Consider the following 17,857-nt stretch of genomic DNA (forward strand, 5'->3'; position numbering starts at 1 on the left):
ACAATCTCTCCCGGGATTTGGTGTGTGTGTAACCTATTTTTATTCTTGTATAACTTTACCTACAGAGTTCTACAACTAACTCTAACTTGTTTTGGAGGTTCGAAGTCTTTAGTGAAGGCCTCCCTGTTTGTCAGTTCACAGTTCAATTGCTGGTTTACTTTTCCTTTGTTTTAAATATTTACTTATTTTATCTTTTTTTTTCCTTTCTTCACCCCTTTTTCTAATCTCTGAATTCTTTTCTCCCTTCTCTGTAAATGGTTGATAAATACTCGTCTTGAATTTATAATTTTCCCCTTCCTCTTCTTTTTTCTTTTTCTTTCTTACCTTTTTTTTCCCTTTCTCTTACTTTATTCTTCTATAATTTCTCGCGGGTAGGTTAGTTTTGGTTTTCTTCCGATTTTCTCTGTATTAAGTTTTATATTTCTGCAGAAGGTGTTCTAATCTGTAGTTATGTTTTCTAGTGCATAAACTAGTTACTATTTGCTATAGTATTTATATGGAACTGTTGTTAATGACACAGATCTGGAAGTTGTATTTGGGTTAATTTTTTTGGTAGAGCTAGCTACTTGTTTTGGTAGCCGTCTAGTTTTGGGTTGCGCGGGTGGGGTGGATTTTCCAGTTCCAACATCTCTTTACTGCGTAGGACATGTTTATATTTTGACCTTACGAATCTATGTTTACATCTCTGCTCACAGACTGCTATTGTACTGCTTGACTTTTTATATGCCTGCTGCCTTTTATGCATTAGTAATTGATAATGGCTAGTGCACTTAAATTCGTGAGCTGGAATGTAAAGGGATTGAACCACCCTGTTAAAAGGAGGAAGGTATTCTCACATATCAAACAACTCAAAGCTGACATTGCTTTCCTCCAAGAAACTCATATTCGTTGTTTTGATAACTCCCGGCTTCTGTCAAGGTGGGCGGGTCAGCATTTTCATTCATCCTTTGCCGCTAAAGCTAGGGGAGTTTCCATTCTTATTAACTCAAATATTCCTTTTGAACTCCATAATAAAATATCTGATACAAATGGCCGTTTTATTATTGTTTCTGGTAAACTATATAACACTAAAGTTGCACTAGCAAACCTGTATGCCCCCAACTTTGATGATGTTAACTTTTTTGAACGGTTTTTTCCCTCACTACCAGACTTAAACTCATACTCTCTTATACTGGGTGGTGACTTCAACTGTTGGTTGGATCCTAAACTGGACCGATCGTCCTCTGTTACCAGATCACCTACTAAATCTGCCTTAGCTATTCAATCGTTTCTCTCTAATTTTGGTATCTCTGATATATGGCGTTTCCTCCATCCTACGGAGAGAGATTATTCTTTTTTCTCACATGTTCACCATACCTTCACTAGAATTGACTATTTCTTACTCGATAACCAACTTATCCCATTTGTCCACTCTTGTGACTATCAGAGTATACTGATTTCTGACCATGCCCCAATTACCCTCTCTCTGAACTTTCCTGGTCTCCCTCAGAGGAACAAACACTGGCGGTTCGATTCAACTTTATTATTGGATGATGATTTCGTAAAATTTATTAAGGACCAGATAACCTTTTATTTTAACACTAATACATCACCTGAAGTGCCATCCCAGATTGTCTGGGATGCCATGAAAGCATATCTGAGGGGTCAAATAATCTCTTACACAGCAAATCTCAATAGAAGATCCCGTGCAGATCGAGCAGACCTCATTAACCAGATTAAAGATTTGGATCAAATATATGCCCAAACTAAGAACCCTGAATTATACAAGAAGCGCGTTGAACTCCAAACTAAATTTAACCTTCTGTCCACTCAACCTGTCGAACGCCAACTTCTTGAAAGCAAGAGCCGCTTTTACATTCATGGGGATAAGTCTGGTAAATTCCTAGCCAATCAGCTGAGGCGTTCCAAAGCCAAACAACATATTACAAAGATCCGAAAGGAGAACGGAGACTTTACATCGGATCATTTAGAAATTAATGACGCATTTAAAAAATTTTATTCTCGGCTTTATTCCGCTGAATCTCTGAATGACAATATCTCTGTGGATCAATTTTTACAGAATCTGAATACCCCCTCACTTTCATCTGATTTCAAAGCCAAACTCAATGCGCCTATATCACCCAGAAGAAATATCTTTTGCAATTTCTGCACAGTCCTCAGGGAAATCTCCTGGACCTGATGGGTTCCCTGTGGAATTTTATAAATCATTCTCTTCACTTCTTTCTCCTCAGTTACTCTCAGTATTATCTAACTCGTTTAATTACGGCAAATTGCCACCCTCTTTCAATGAGGCATCTATTATTCTTCTTTTAAAAAAGGGCAAAGACCCAACAGAGTGTTCCTCGTACAGGCCGATCTCTCTGCTCAATGTTGATGTAAAGATCTTAGCTAAAGTGTTGGCTCATAGATTAGAAACCGTTATTCCCTCCATTATCTCTGATGACCAAACAGGCTTTATTAAAAACCGTCTCCCTTTTTTTAACATTCGGCGTCTATTTAATATTTTATACTCAGTTCCAACTGCGACTCCTGAATGTGTTATCTCCCTTGATGCGGAGAAAGCATTTGATCGTATAGAGCGGAACTACCTTTTTGCAGTCTTAGAAAAATTTGACCTCGGCCAAAGTTTCATCTCTTGGATCCAATTGCTGTACCTGTGTCCTACTGCTTCTGTTCTAACTAATTTTCAGAAATCCCAAGTATTTAATCTCAAACGTGGCACCCGTCAGGGATGCCCCTTAAGTCCCTTTCTCTTTGATTTGGCTACAGAACCTCTGGCGATAGCATTTCGAAATTGTCCTGAATTGACCAGGATTTGGAGAGGGGGTGTTGAGCATAAAGTTTCTCTCTATGCTGATGACTTATTACTCTTTCTCTCAAATCCGTCTACATCCTTACCTCTAATGTTTTCACTTCTTGACCAGTTTAGCCAGATCTCTGGCTATAAACTCAACTTACATAAGAGTGAACTTTTCCCAATTAATAAAGAAGCACAAGAACTAATATTTCGTGATCTCCCTTTTAAAGTAGTCCATAATCAATTTACTTATCTTGGAATTACAGTCACAAGGAAGTTTAAAGATCTCTTTCGTGAAAACTTTGTCAATCTTTCATATGCTATAAAACAGAGTCTGGTACAATGGTCACCTCTATCTATCTCCTTGGTAGGTCATATTAATGTTGTTAAAATGTATGTTCTCCCCAAATTTTTATACTTATTTCAATCTATCCCTATTTTTATTCCTAAATCCTTTTTTGATTCCTTAGACTCTATTATTTTGTCATATCTGTGGCAGAATAAGCGCTCTAGAATTAATAAAATCCACCTCCAAAAACCTAAAAAAGAGGGTGGCATGGCTTTACCTAACTTTCGCTTATATTATTGGGCAGCTAATATACGTTGTGCTACCTTCTGGTCTTTCTTCCACGGTCAACCCGAGTGCCCTAACTGGGTGGCAATGGAGTTGAGCTCCACTAAAGAATTATCTATATCTGCACTTCTTGGCTCTGCACTCCCTAGCAGTCTGCCCAGATCAATAGCTAATCCTCTGGTTAGACACACTTTGCGTATATGGGCTCAGTTCAGGAAATGCTATGGTTTCCAGGGGTTTTCCGTTTCTAGCCCTGTCGCACATAATCACCTTTTTTTACCTACTACGTACGATTCAGCATTCCATGTTTGGTACAGGAAGGGCATTAAACATTTTGAAGATCTCTTCATTGATAATTGCTTCACTTCTTTTCAGCAGCTCTCCGTTAAGTTCAACCTGCCTAACGCTCACTTTTTCAGATATCTCCAAATCCGACACTTTACTGCTCCTTTAATCCCTAACTTTCCTGAAATGCCTGCGAAAAATGCTATGGACCTATTTCTTTCCATTAATCCACTAGGTAAAGGTTTAATATCAATTATCCGAGATAAACTAGCAGCCTTACGACGGGCCCCTGTGAATAAAATTAAAATGGCCTGGGAGCAGGATTTAAATATCTCCTTATCCGAGGAGAGCTGGGACTCAGTTCTCAAATCGGTTAACTCAACCTCCCTTTGTGCTCGCCTTTGCCTTTTACAGTTTAAGATTGTTCATAGAGCCCATATGTCTAAATCTAAACTATCTCGATTCTACCCTAGCATTAGTCCGCTCTGTGATAAATGCAAGAGGGGCGTGGCCTCTCTCATCCATATGTACTGGTTCTGTCCTAGCTTGGAGAAATTCTGGAAAGATGTCTTCACTACATTATCGGGTATTCTGAATCAGCACCTAGAACCTAACCCCTTAATTGCTCTGTTCGGTTTCTGGGGCGAGACAGATTTATGTCTGGGTCCGACCAAATGCCGAATACTATCCTTTGCCTCTCTCCTGGCGAGACGCTTGATCCTCCTTAGATGGAGAGATGTTGCCCCGCCCACTCATGCGCAATGGCTTAACGACATTATGGCCTGCTTGGACCTCGAAAAAATTCATTATTCAGTTCTTAATTCGGATCTAAAGTTCCATAAGGTCTGGGGACCTTTTATCGAGTACTTTCATAACCTTCCTCTTTTTTTTTCTTGTTTTTTCTCTTCTTTTCGGTCCCTTGCTTTCAGCTCCTTTTTTTTCTGGTAGTAGGCATTATTATCCTCTGTTGCTAAGTGTATTCACAGTCTGGGAGTTTGACTGTCCGGACTTATACTCTTTATACTGTGTGGTGGTTGGTCTGGAGTTGTTGTTGTTTTTTTCTTGTGTTGTGGGGCTTGGGGAGGACACTAAGCTCACTTGTCTTTAATTTAGGTGCTTTTTTGTTAAATTCTCTTCCTTTGTAGCATATTGTTATTGTATGCTTAATCTTGCACTGTATTAATGCTCCTCATTGGGATTTGGGGTTTTTAATTTTGTAAAATGTTTTGAAAAACTAATAAAAAAAATTTATATAAAAAAAAACTTGTTTGGCCTTAAATCTCTTGAAATCTTGAAAATCATTTTGACTCACCAGTTAAGTATTCCAGAACTGCAGCCATGTACACTGGAGCACCAACACCAATTCTGTACTTAGGGTGGCCTTTCTTTATGTAACGCAACATTCGCCCAACAGGGAAAATAACACCGGCCTTTGCAGACCGTGAAATCTTGGTCGTTTTCTTCTTTCCACTTCTGCTGGACATGATGATCACAAAGACCTAACCCTAAACAAAATTAAACCAGAGTCAACGGTGATTTCTGACACTGAAGTACAACAAAAGCCTTATAGCTTAAACTTTGCATTCATAAAAGTTGGATAATGTACAAAAATATTCTGTTCAACATTACAGTGCCCAAGGGACTTGTCATCAGTGCTAACCAGTAGACCACTAATCCTTCCTCTGTAACTGAATCTCACATAAGGTGAAAAAAAAGCACAGGCATTTCCTGTTTCAAACTGATAAGAAACACTACATGTTACATTGGGCCACATACTACATTGCAAAGTTCAGAAATCCTGCAACAAGCTTACTGTTATTACATTTCCACCATTTTAAACAGTTATACTAGAGAAATGACTTGAAATGGGAGAAGTAACTCAAAATGGGCCTTCATTTCTTTCCTCCTTTAAATAGTGCAACAATTGGGAATTCTGATTTTAAGCTTGAAATCAGATGGCTGAAATACTGTAAAATAATAAATGATTTTCAAAAACAGCACCATCAGCAAGGATGAATGCAAAGTCTGGATTTTGCAAAAAAGGTCTCACGAGTTACAAAAACCTGGAGAGATGAGGCATAAGCACAACAACAAGAATTTAAGATTTAATCTGTTGGAGGCCAGAGTTCAAAACAAGAAGACACTGAGGGCTATCCAATTTGATATTGGTCATCAACTGGTGTTCAAAATTTGGATAAATCCCTGCCTGTGAATAATGAGAGATGGAAAGTTAGCAATGAGTAATCAAATCAGGAAGGTAAAGTCCATTAACAGAATGTCAGTTCATCTATTTCACTTTACAGTGAATATATGGTTGTCAAACAATATTGTATTTCATAATCCTGTTGTATAGTTTACATAAAATTGAGAAAATCCAGCCAACTAGCAGAATAATTGAACTCAAGTCCCGATTCCCCAACATCGGATTCATTTTTGAATCAACATGTAAAGTGACTTTTATCTATTGCCAGCAGATGCTTGCCTATTCATTTAGTGACTCATTTGCACATTTCACACATTTTCAACATCAACCAAAAGTATACTATATTTGTTAAAGAACTCATCTGAAGCAATTTTGCCTGCAATATAACAGCACTCTTTTTCTTTTACTGCCACTGCAGTGATGCGTGGATTTCCTATAGCTGTTGGAATTCACTTGATAAACGTGATGGGCTCACTAAAACCAACTTCTTGGAAGAAACAGAAACAAGTGTTTCCATCTGCTTAAGGTTTCCTCTAAGTAGTCGATCAGAATTAAAGTTGACTACAGTACAAATGGGTTTGGAAGTGGGTGACAAAGCCCAAGAGGGTTCAGCAGACTCTGCCTGATTAGATGGAGGGATTGCTTGAATGAAGGAACTCAAGGTTCTTGGTGTCAAACCAGCTGTCCGTTCTATATTTTGACTGGTCATAGGCAAGGTTTCGTGAGCAATGATAGTGATAGTACATTTTCTCAAGGATGCTTTGAGAACATCCTTGCAGTATTTCCTCCATCCTGTAATATAGTCTCTTATGATGTCTTGAATTCAGGCACTTGCTCAAAATGTGACTTGCCCATCAGAGCTGACTGAGTGAAATTACAGATTCAGTGCAAGAGATGTTGGCTTAGGAGAGGGTCTGAAGTTTCCTTGCTTGTATTGCCATACTGGGTGCAAATGTAAACTACAGTCATAGTGTATTGTATAGATCATCTATTTGGAAGACAGCGGCCAGCAGAGTAATTTGGGCTCATCAGGGCTGTAGATAAAATATTTCTGGAGGGGGTTCAGGAGCAAATATCTAGGGGAGGGTAACAGGCAAGCAATATTACCAAGGTCTGAAGGCAGTCCAGCAGTGACCAGAGGTGGAAACAGCACAGGCTTTGGCCAAAACCATTCAGGGAAATGAGAATATGGGTGTGGTGTCAAAGGTCTGCAGAGCTTATGAGGTTATAATGCAATTCATAAGAACTAGAAATGAATAATTAAATCTAGAAACCACTAATCTCAGTCACAGAGCTCAGAAAAGATTGCTGATTTGGATAATCATACTAGTGCAGTGGGAATGCTCCTTTCAATTCACTGCTGAAAAATATTGTTTGCCCAGTAGAGTGATCCTTATTCTGCATCCTATCTGTTCTAGAGCTGACTGAGATTACTTTTGTCAAAATTAGCTAACCAAAGTAAAAATCTGTGCTCAAAATATCAAATAAAGAATGTATTAGAACTACCTTTACATGTTTAGTGACTGAAAACATAATACCTCCCGAATATCTGTATGTGCACTTCAGGACCTTCAACTTGACATTCCATTCATTGCTTTTGTAATAGTTCATCCATCATCAGTGAACAGCAAATTTAACTGAAGTAATTTACCACATCACCTCACTAATATAAAAAATGTAGTTCTAACTCAATTTTTCTAAAACATACGGGCCTCACAAAATTACATACATACCCTTTCACTAAGATTTGCATTATTCTCTTTCCTACTTCAAGTTTTTTGCATTGTAAAAATACCTGTCCTATCAATCAAGACAAGTTTGTTTTCTTTAAAACACAATTGTCTTATTTATTTCCCTACTTCCTCCAAAGCCTTTTGTTTGCTCAAAATAACACACACAAAAGAAATGACTATTTGATCAGAGGCCAGAAGGTAGGGTGATTAAATCTGCCACCGGGTTGGATTGGCAACTTGAAATGGTTACAATTTGCAGCTAATCAGGGTGCTCCAAGTAACGGTGTTATGGTTGCAGGTAGGGACGATTCCAATTGCCAACAGGGTTTAATGTCAGTAGTTAGTGTGTATGTGTGGGAGGTGGAGAGGTGGGTAAGAGGTGTGGGAGAAGGATCAGATAAAGTACACAAGCATACTTGGGTAGATATGGGTAAGTGGATTATTTAAAGTGAGCCTACCAGAGTCAGGATCTCAGCAAAAACCCAGGATCACTTTGGTTCTGTGGAAAAGACAGGCACGTTGAAAGCAGATACAACCTGCAGCATATATGGGTCACGTCATTCAGTCTATTATCTAAAATCTCAGAAGTTGCCTCAACGCACCAAATACTGCATGGGGGGGGGGGGGTGCAGAATGACAATTGCAGACCTTATGATCTACTTGATAAACCTTCAATTTTTTGTTAAATATTTACAGTATTTTCATAGAAAATAGATCCCAAAGCAAATTAAAATACAGTCCAATTCTACATAATTCAATCTGCTCTGCACCATATTAGCATTATGGATCACAGTAACAGTTTATGAAAGTTGAATTAGGAGTAACAATTTCAATTGTTAAGTTCAGAAGAGAGGTGGTATGAACGGATGGTACGAACAGATGGTATGTCTAGCTCCCTCGATCTTTCCACTGATGGGAATGCTTATTTGAAAAAAATAGTTAACACTAAAGCACTATAATCCAATTGAGGAAAACTTTAAAACATTGTACTTGTTAAATTCAGATTACCAGTATTTGCTCATTGCTGTTAGAATCAATGCTGATTAAAACATCCTGACCAGACATTAGTAATGCAAATTTTTATTTTAGTTTAAAAAAAACATCGCACTGTGTAGAACCCTGGTCACCATGTAACTGGGATAATGAGATACTCAGAGGCCACTTTATTAGGTGCAGTAGTGGAACTCAATGAGGTCTTCGGCTGCCATACCCCATCCACTTTACACTTTGATGAGTTGTGCATTCAGAGATGATCTTCTGCACATCACTGTTGTAAAATGTAGTTATTTAAGTTACTGTCACCTTCCTGTCAGTATAAACTAAATGGCCATTCTCCTGTCCTCTCATTTTCAAGCTGTTTTCTTTAATCCACAAAAATGCCACTAACTGGATTTTTTTTAGATTTTTGCACCATTCTCTGTAAACTCTAGAGACTGTGGTATGTGAAAACCCTAAGAGATTAGCAGTTTCTCAAATACTCAAACCACCCTATCTAGTTTTGCTTCTGGTCAAGATGGTGCCTGCATACAATGCTCCTTTGGTCGACATCTTCTGGATAGATCATGAAACCACTTTTTATACTACTTTTATGTCTTTTACATTTGTTTCTCATCTTGAATGTGATTTTGGAATTGTTGGAGCCTGTGTTTTGCTGTATGGAGATTGCTTGGGAGAAATCAGCACTCCGCAGTCTCCGAGAGGATTCCGGAAGGCAGAGGCTGCGCGCACGACCCTGGTAGCGGACAGGCTGCAGGATGGGGCGCAAGCCAATATTTGACTCAATTTTGCTGATTAAAGCTCTAAATGTCTGCCGATTAAAGCAATGAGGGAGATTGAAGCATCAAAGTGAGTGCAGAGCATGAATGCAGGCTACCTGCCTTTTGATCGACTGCTCTGTACTGGAGAGGGGAGAACCTGCACCTGTGCCTGGAGAGTGCTGTCCAGGTTTTTTCTGCGTTTTGGATTTGGACTTTGGATTATAGACTCTTTTTCTCCCAGTCTTTCAGTTTTTATATTCTGCTTTTTTTTGCCTGACCCTCTTGGTTTATTTTTTTGGGAGGGGGGGGATTTGGGGTTCGACGTGCCTGACCCATTTTGTTATTTTTTTTTGTGCAGGAGGTGGGATTTGAGGACTGGTGATCGTGCTGCCTTTTCTCTTCTTTCTTGGTTTCATGGCTACCCAGAGAACTGAAGAATTTCAGAGTTGTATACTTTGGTAACAAATGAACCTTTGATCCTTTGGTACCAACAATCACTCCACGGTCAAGGTCACTTAAATTACATTTCTTTCCCATTCTGAGGTTTGGTCTGAACAACTACCGAACCTCCTGATCATGTCTGTGTTCTTATATTCATTGAGTTGATGTCACATGATTGGCTGATTAGATATTTATATTAACAAGCAGGTGTACATAATAAAGTGGCCACCGGGTGTATATGTCAGCAATTTACAAGGGTGATATCAGATCTGCAATGATCACAAATTCTGCCAGATTTTCAGGTCATGACCCTTCATCAGAACCGTCCATCTCTCTCCGTGGATGCTGCCTGGATTGCTGAGTTCCTCCAGCAGTTTTTTCTTTGCTTTATGAGGCCTAATTATACCCTTGCAGGAGGAATTTTTCCAGTCATACTGACATTGTTTGCCTGCCCGAGATGAGGCTGACCTCATTAAGGTGTAATTCTTGTAGGCAGTGGCAGTTGTTTCTGAAACCTTGTCCCCACAGCTACAACCCTCTCCATTCTGGTTGCTGCTGCGCTCAATACCAATGTTTCCCTCACGATAAAGTGGTCAGAACATTTAAATACAGGTCACGTTTCACACTGAAGCTTTCTTTCTCAATATAAAATTGAATGCCAAACCACTGGAGGCCTCGAGTAACTGTTAATGAATATTTTAAATAGAGTGTATGAGAATGATGGGAGAATTTTTGGAGGGGTACAGAATTATGAGGGGTATAGATAGGGTAAATGCATGCATTTCTTTTCCGCTGAGATTGGGTGAGACTAGAACTAGAGGTCATAGATTAAGGATGAAAGATGAAATATTTAGGGGGAATCTGAGGGGGAGTTTCTTCACTCAGAGTGTGGATATAGGTTTGGGAGAAGATTGGAGGGGAATTGTATGAAGGGCTATGGTTCAGGTACAAGTCGATAGGATTAGGCAGAATACCATCTTGGCATGGACTACACTGGCCAAAATACCATGTTTCTGTGGTGCAATGTTCTATGAGATTATCTAAATATAGATATGTATGCATGCATAAAATATAAATAAGCAATGAGATGAAGTGAGTCAATAGGTTCTGGGAACTTTCAATGATGGGAAGAGCCACCCACTCATGCTCAATGGCTCAGAGACATTATGTCTTGCTTCGACCTTGAAAAGATTCATTATTCACTTCTTAATTCGGTCATAAAGTTCCAAAAGGTGTGGGGACCTATTCTTGAATATTTTCATAATTCCCATTTAGATTAAGGATACATCCCTCCTTTTTTTTCTTTTGTATTTAAATCCCTTACTTCCAGTTTCTTACGGCTAAGATTTATGTTTTTTTGATATGTAAACATATTATAGTTTAGGTAGTAGGCAATATTCCTTCTTTTTATAAATACAGCTCTATGGTGATAAAAGTTCTGATTAACTTTTTTATATAGCATAAGGTTGGCTTGGAGTTGGATAGTGGGAGGGTGGGTTGGTAACTAACTTTATACGATTCTACTATGGGTGCTTTTTCTTAATTGTTATGAACTGTACATTTGATATGTTTGTTTTGCACTGTATAAACGTCTTTTTTTACTTTTTTTTTGTTTTGTCTCATTGTAGAAACTCATAAAAAATTAATTTAAAAAATGATGGGATGAGTAAAGTTATCCCCTCTGGTCCAAGAGCCTGATGGTTGTGGGGTAATAATTATTCCTGAACCTGGAGTTTTGAGTCCTGAGATTCCTGTATCTTCTTCCCAAAGCCAGCAGTGAGAAGAAATCTTGGCCTGGTCGGTGGGGGTCCATGATGATGGATGCTGATTTCCTGCAACAGTGCTCTGGGTAAATTTGATCAATAACGGGGAGGGCTTTACCTGTGATGGACTGGCCGTATCCACGATTTTATTGGACTTTCCATTCAAGGGCAATGGTGTTTCAATACTAGGCCATGATGCAATCGATCAATATATTCTCCACTGCACATCTATAGAAGTTTGTCGAAGTTTTACATGTTGTGCTGAATTTTTGCAACCTTCTAAAGAAGTAGAGGCACTGCTGTGCTTCCTTCATAATGGCACTTGCACGCTGGACCCAGGTCAGATCCTCTGAAATGATAACACTGAGGAATTTAAAGTTGCTGACTCCCTCCACTCTGATCTCCCGATGAGGACTGGCTCATGGACCTCTGGTTTCCTTCTCCAGAAGTCAATAATCAGATCCTTGGTCTCGGTCTCACCTTATTGACATTGAGTGAGAGGTTGTTGTTGTTGTATCTAGATTTTCAGTCTCCCTCCCACACGTTGAGTCATCACCACTTTTGACTCGGCCAACAACAGTGCATTGTCAACAACCTTAAATAGGCACTGGAGCTGTGCTTAGCTTCACAGACGTAAGTATAAAATGAGTAGTGCAGGAAGCTAAGCACACAGCCCTGTGCTCATGGAGATTGTGGAGGAGATGTTTTTGCCAATCCAAACCGACTGCGGTCTACAAGTGAGGAAATCAAGGAGAGGATCCAGTTGCATGGAGGTATTGAGGCCAAGGTTTTGAAGCCTATTCATTAGATTTGAAGAGGTGATAGTACTGAATGCCAAGATTACGAAGAGCATCCTGATGAATATATCTTCGCTGTCTAGATGTCCCAGGGTTCAGTGAAGAGCCAATGAAATGGCATTTGGTGTTGACCTGTTGTAAGGGTAGGCAAATTAAAGCAGATGCTACATTTCTAAGGCAAGAGCTGATATGTTTCATCACCAACCTCTCGAAGTACTTCATCACAATGGATGTAAGTGCTATTGGATGACAGTTATTGAGGCAGGATACCACGTTCTTCTTAGGCACCAGTATAACTGAAGCCTGCTTGAAGCAGGTAGGTACCTCGGTGAACACTCCAGACAGTTGATCAGCGCAGGTCTATCGTACTTGGCCAGATACCCCCACCAGGGCTGGATGTTTCCCTGTGTTCACCCTTCTGCTTTCCTGTCAGCCTCAGAGACTGAATTCACAGGTTCATCAGGGGCTCTGGGAGTTTGTGAAGGTTCCTCCAAGGTTTGATATTCAAACCAAACATGGAAAGCATTGAACTCATCTAGGAACAAAGTCCCTTGGTTTCACTTTAACTCACACTACAGCAGTACTACTGGCAAGACACAAGGATGAATTTGAACAGAAGCCAGATCAGCAGTTGTGAGAGAAGGAAATAGAGGGATGAGTAGGCTAGAATGACATATAAATGCTGGCTGCACAGATATGTCTGTTTTAGTGTTGCACAACCGTGTAATTCTGCCCAACCTATTTAATTACCAAATTACTGCAGGTTAGGTTTACCAGCACACAGCTGCCCTTTCATTCCAGAGACACCTGCAACCAGGTTCCAAGGTAAGAGATACAATATTAATATCAACCTGTCTCAATCAAGTTGTCTGCCTCAAAAAAACATTTAGATTTGAAAATGTGTTATTACACCTTAAAAAATGCACCTCAATTTTGGTCTGAAGTTTATTTATTTTGTTGAGGGTTTAAATACCTCTACTTCCTCAGGAAGTTAAGGAAATTTGGCATGTTCTCCATTGACTCTCACCATTTTTTATAGATATGTCAAAGAAAGCATTCTATCCAGATGCATTGTGGCTTGGTATGACATCTGCTCTACCCAAGATTGCAAGAAACTGCAGAGAGTTGTGGACACAGCTCAGTGCATCACAAAAACCAACCTCCCTTCCTTGGACTCTTTAAACTTCTCACTGCCTCAGAAAAGCAGAACCATGGTCAAAGACTCCACCCTCCTGGATATTCTCTTCTTCCCCTCCCATCACATAGTAGACACAAAAGACTGAAAGCACATACCATTGGGCTCAAGAACAGCTTCTATAACTGACTGAACCTCTTGCACAATCAGGTGGACTCCTGACCTCATAATTTACCTCCCTGTGGCCTTGCCGCTTATTGTCTCCCTACATTGCACTCTCTCTGTAACAGTGATAACTTCTGCACAATGTTACTGCTTTTCCCTCATACACCTGTTCTGTAATGATCTATATGGATGGCATGCAAAACAGTTTTTCCACTGTACTTAGTACATGTGACAATAATAAACCAATTAAAATACTTAAAGTTTGAAAATGAAACTTAGATGGATTGCAGTAACTGCAAACAGGAGCAATTATTTTGAAATGCCTTTCCTTGTGAAAATGACGAACTTCAGTTTTGACCATTTTATTTAAACTTCAATGACCAAAGCATTTGACTAGCACCATTTATGGAGCTGAAGGCCTCATCCGAGGCAAGGCTTCAATTCAGTATAATGGGCTTCTGAGAACACAATTGACTGCAGCTGTTGGAATCGGGAGCAAAAAGCAACTGCTGAAGCAACTCAGTGGGTCAGGCATTATTTGTAGAGGAAAATAGACAACAGATGTTTAGGGTAGAGATAGTTCATCTCGACGTCCATCGTCCAGATAAAGCTTCTTGACCTAAAACACTGACTGTTCCTTCCCCTCTACAGATGCTGCCTGACACATTAAGTGCCTCCAGCAGCGATTTTTTTTTCCCCTCAGGGATTTCAGAGATGTCTTTGAAAATGCAAAATGATATTACAATTCAATGGAGATCAACAATTCCTCTGCGCAACTTAATATTAAAGAGTTCAGCCATTTTTCGCTTGCAATGCCACCAATATGTTACTTATCTTGCAGACAGCTTGAGAGCTGATTTTAACGAATAATAAATAACTACTGAAGAACTTCAGAAGTAATACACTATGTGTGAAGCCCTTTATGTTACCATGTGAACACGAAGCTCTGTGGAATGCCCTCAGTGACGTAAATCCTGTGATATACGATCTTTCACTCAATGTTCTATGAATTCAGTTATCTCTCCTCAAATTAGATACGACTTACATATTCCAGCACTTCAAAAAAATTTACTTTTAAGTAGTTACTTTTAGCACAGTTGAACATGCTTAGACTATGCACAGCCTTTAGCTCAATGGATAGACTAAATTGGGTACTGTTTTAAACATCAGTAGCCATATTGTTTCAGCTTTTTTTGTGCTGTAATTTCCCAAAAATAAATGAATAGTACAGAAAGCACACTGTGCATCATACTTATTCTCATAGTAATTAGCCAAACTTTAAAATTTCATTAGCATTGAAAGTGAATCTTGAGTCAGTTGTATTCTAATTGAAGGAAAACATATTTGCATAAGATTCCAAGTGCATCATGAGAGGAAGTTACACAACAACTCAGTTTAAAATGCTGCAAAAACAACTTATTGTATATTAATATGGAATCGTTCAAAATAAGGAAACAGGTAGGTCAACTAGCTAGTTGGCTATTTGTACTCTAACACAGCAGACTTTGACAGTCAGGCTGCCTGAATTCTACTTTGTTACTTAATATCAGCCAAAGGGGCAATACTAGTACATAGAGGGCTTACTGCTCACAAGCCAAGAACGGTGAACAGTGGGAGGGTTGCGATTAGTCTGATACACTTTTTAGTATTCTTATAATAGCAACTGAGTTTAGCAACAAAACTCAGAAAAATCTTCAAAAATAATCTCGTTATCATAAAAAATGTCTAGAATTGAAACTTAATAATGATCTTATAATTCCACGGATTAAATCAATGAGAATTGATGTCAATTCACAAACACGCTACTTGCTTTCTCTATCCTCGCATCAGTTTGGAGTTACCATTTTGACACAAACATTTAAGATTTAGTCATGCAATCCCAAGGTAGCCTACAAGTTTAGAGTTACCAGATGGTTATAAGATTTTTTTGCAAAAATCAATTAAAACGTTATGTTCTCCTGAATGCAACTGAATTCAGCAATCTTATCGTAAACTTGAGAAAATCTGCAGATGCTGGAAATCCAAAGCAACACACACAAAATGCTGGAGGAACCCAGCAGGCCAGGCAGCATCTATGGAAGCCAGTAAACAGTAAACGTGTCTGGCCGAGACCCTTCATCAGGACTCATAGTAACAATCTTATTGTAAACTACTTTACTCGTTCTTCATACAGCAAGTCTTACAAAGGAAACTAATAATTGTAACCATATTTATTGTAAATAGCAGAGCAAAGAATGTATATGATTTGTAGAAAGTTCTGCTACGCCCTCTGGCTAATTTCATATTGTTGCAAACTTTTGCTTTTCCTCAAGTATTTTGTTACGTATATGCTTTGGAACAATCAATAAATGATGATTTTGTAAAAGACAACAACATGGAGAAAATGAACGGGTTACAGCTAATCTTATTGTGTAATGAACCAGAAAATGAAGCACTCTGAAACCACATAATGAAAATGGCCCAGGACAAAAAGCACTACTGACAATAAGAGAGACAACCTTATGCGATAAGTAACAATAAGTACACGTTTTAATAAAACACGAACTAACGCTACTATACACCTTGCAGTTAATTGACTTAATATCCAATTACTCGTATTCTCCGATCTGCAGAGGAATTCGATACTCGCTGATTCCGATAACCGTGAAGACTACGCCCAGGCAGATTGTGACAAGTCCAAGATTTAAAACTCTTATGCACACCCACCAAAAGAATCTAAAGGCCTCACATATGGAGGTGGCAGCAGATGATTAGAGTGTAAACGCACCGTATCTGCGAGGAACTGTAGGATCAGATTTATGCAATTTTCCACCCTTTGACTCAAAACGCTTCTCAGGCTTAGAAGCAACTTTTACGTCTGTTGCTAAGTAACAACTACACCACAGCCTCCCGGAATGTGGCTTCATAACAGGCCGAGAATCATCTTGCTCTTAAAGTCGATACAGCATGCAATGTTGAAAATAGCAATAAGGAAAACAATTACATCCACAATAACAAAATATCAATAAAGTTAACGATCACGTTAAATCGATTTAGACGTTGACACGAGCAATGTGACAATGCAGGTTAAATCACACCAAGGTGGGTAAACTGCATCAAATCAGCAATATACTGCAGTGTCCGTACGCGTGTCAGCGTCCAGCTTTGCAAAAGGAAAAATCACCCTGTCTATTAAATGCGGCAACCAGCTCATGCCTCTGTATAAAACATTTACAGCCGAATTCAGTTTGCATTTGTAAGGTGATGCTGCATATTGCTGCAATAATATTCACCCTGCATTTTGTTCATGGGGTTCGGACGCTGCACAATGCATGTGCTGCGGGTTATAACATTAAAGCATCGAGGGGACATCGACTGGCAATTTCCGGGTTTGCCTGGTGGGTTATTGAAAACATCCGTTTTTTTAAGCAGTCCGTAAATCAGGCTGCATTTCCTTGCAACAGGAGCAGCAATAACTTCGCTGCTCCAGATCCCTGCGAAAATCAGGTGAAGCAAAGTTGCATTTTTTTCCTCAGTTACAGAGCTCCAACTGCTTAAAAAAACCGTCCAGCCTTCAACATACATCGGCCAGGCCTCCAATGCCAGCCACCTACAAATCTCTTGGGTTTCTTTTAAACCATTGTAAACTAAAGCCCAAGGCGCCGGGAGATGGTATAAAGATGACACGTTGGCCATGATTACAAACAAATGAAGTGCAGAAACAATGTCAATCACTTACAATGACACAGTAACAATATGTCTCCTTTGTAGAAACAGCAGCTCCACTACGAGTGGGCAGCGTCTGTCTGTCCCACAATGCTGCGCGGCAACGCTAGAGCTGTCAATCACCGCCGCTGGGTCATCCTCCCGCTGGGTGTGCTGCACGCCGGCCCGTCTCTGCTCCAGGGACATTGGCCGCGCACGCAACCAAAATGGAAAACGAAACCCCCTGCTCTTTATCTGCATAGTATGAAGTTCATTGCCGACATTATTTTTGCATTTGTGCTTCTAATGCTTCCCTATTCGCCGTAATCCAAGCCAACCTCTGACTGCTCAAGTAAAACAAATGTATAGAAATCCAGTGTGTTTCTCTGTGTTGCAAAAATTACATGAATGTGCTGTAGTTTATTATCTCCAGACCCACCTCCCCTCATTAAACATTCGGCATATAGTCTAGATAAAGGGTCCACAGACCATAAAAAGGCTGAGAACCCCTGCTCTATATGAA

General features: G+C 39.5%; 1 protein-coding gene across 3 annotated transcripts in view; it reads right to left on the minus strand.

The window, feature by feature from the left end:
* Window positions 1-17,457, minus strand: part of macroh2a1 (macroH2A.1 histone) — a 41,156-nt gene extending 23,699 nt beyond the window's left edge. For 2 of the 3 annotated variants that reach the window (XM_073067446.1, XM_073067444.1), the window contains exons 1-2: window positions 17,369-17,457; window positions 4,969-5,161 (exon numbers count right to left, since the gene is read on the minus strand). In XM_073067446.1, the coding sequence (XP_072923547.1) occupies window positions 4,969-5,140 (172 nt within the window). In that variant the 5' untranslated portion in view covers window positions 5,141-5,161; window positions 17,369-17,457. Of the gene's footprint in view, window positions 1-4,968; window positions 5,162-8,050; window positions 8,092-17,368 lie in introns of all 3 variants that reach the window. The other variant, XM_073067445.1, reaches the window with a different exon arrangement.
* Window positions 17,458-17,857: the final 400 nt, after the last annotated feature.

The sequence above is a fragment of the Hemitrygon akajei genome, chromosome 15 (genome assembly GCF_048418815.1).
Source record: "Hemitrygon akajei chromosome 15, sHemAka1.3, whole genome shotgun sequence".
Taxonomy (NCBI): Eukaryota; Metazoa; Chordata; class Chondrichthyes; order Myliobatiformes; family Dasyatidae; genus Hemitrygon; species Hemitrygon akajei.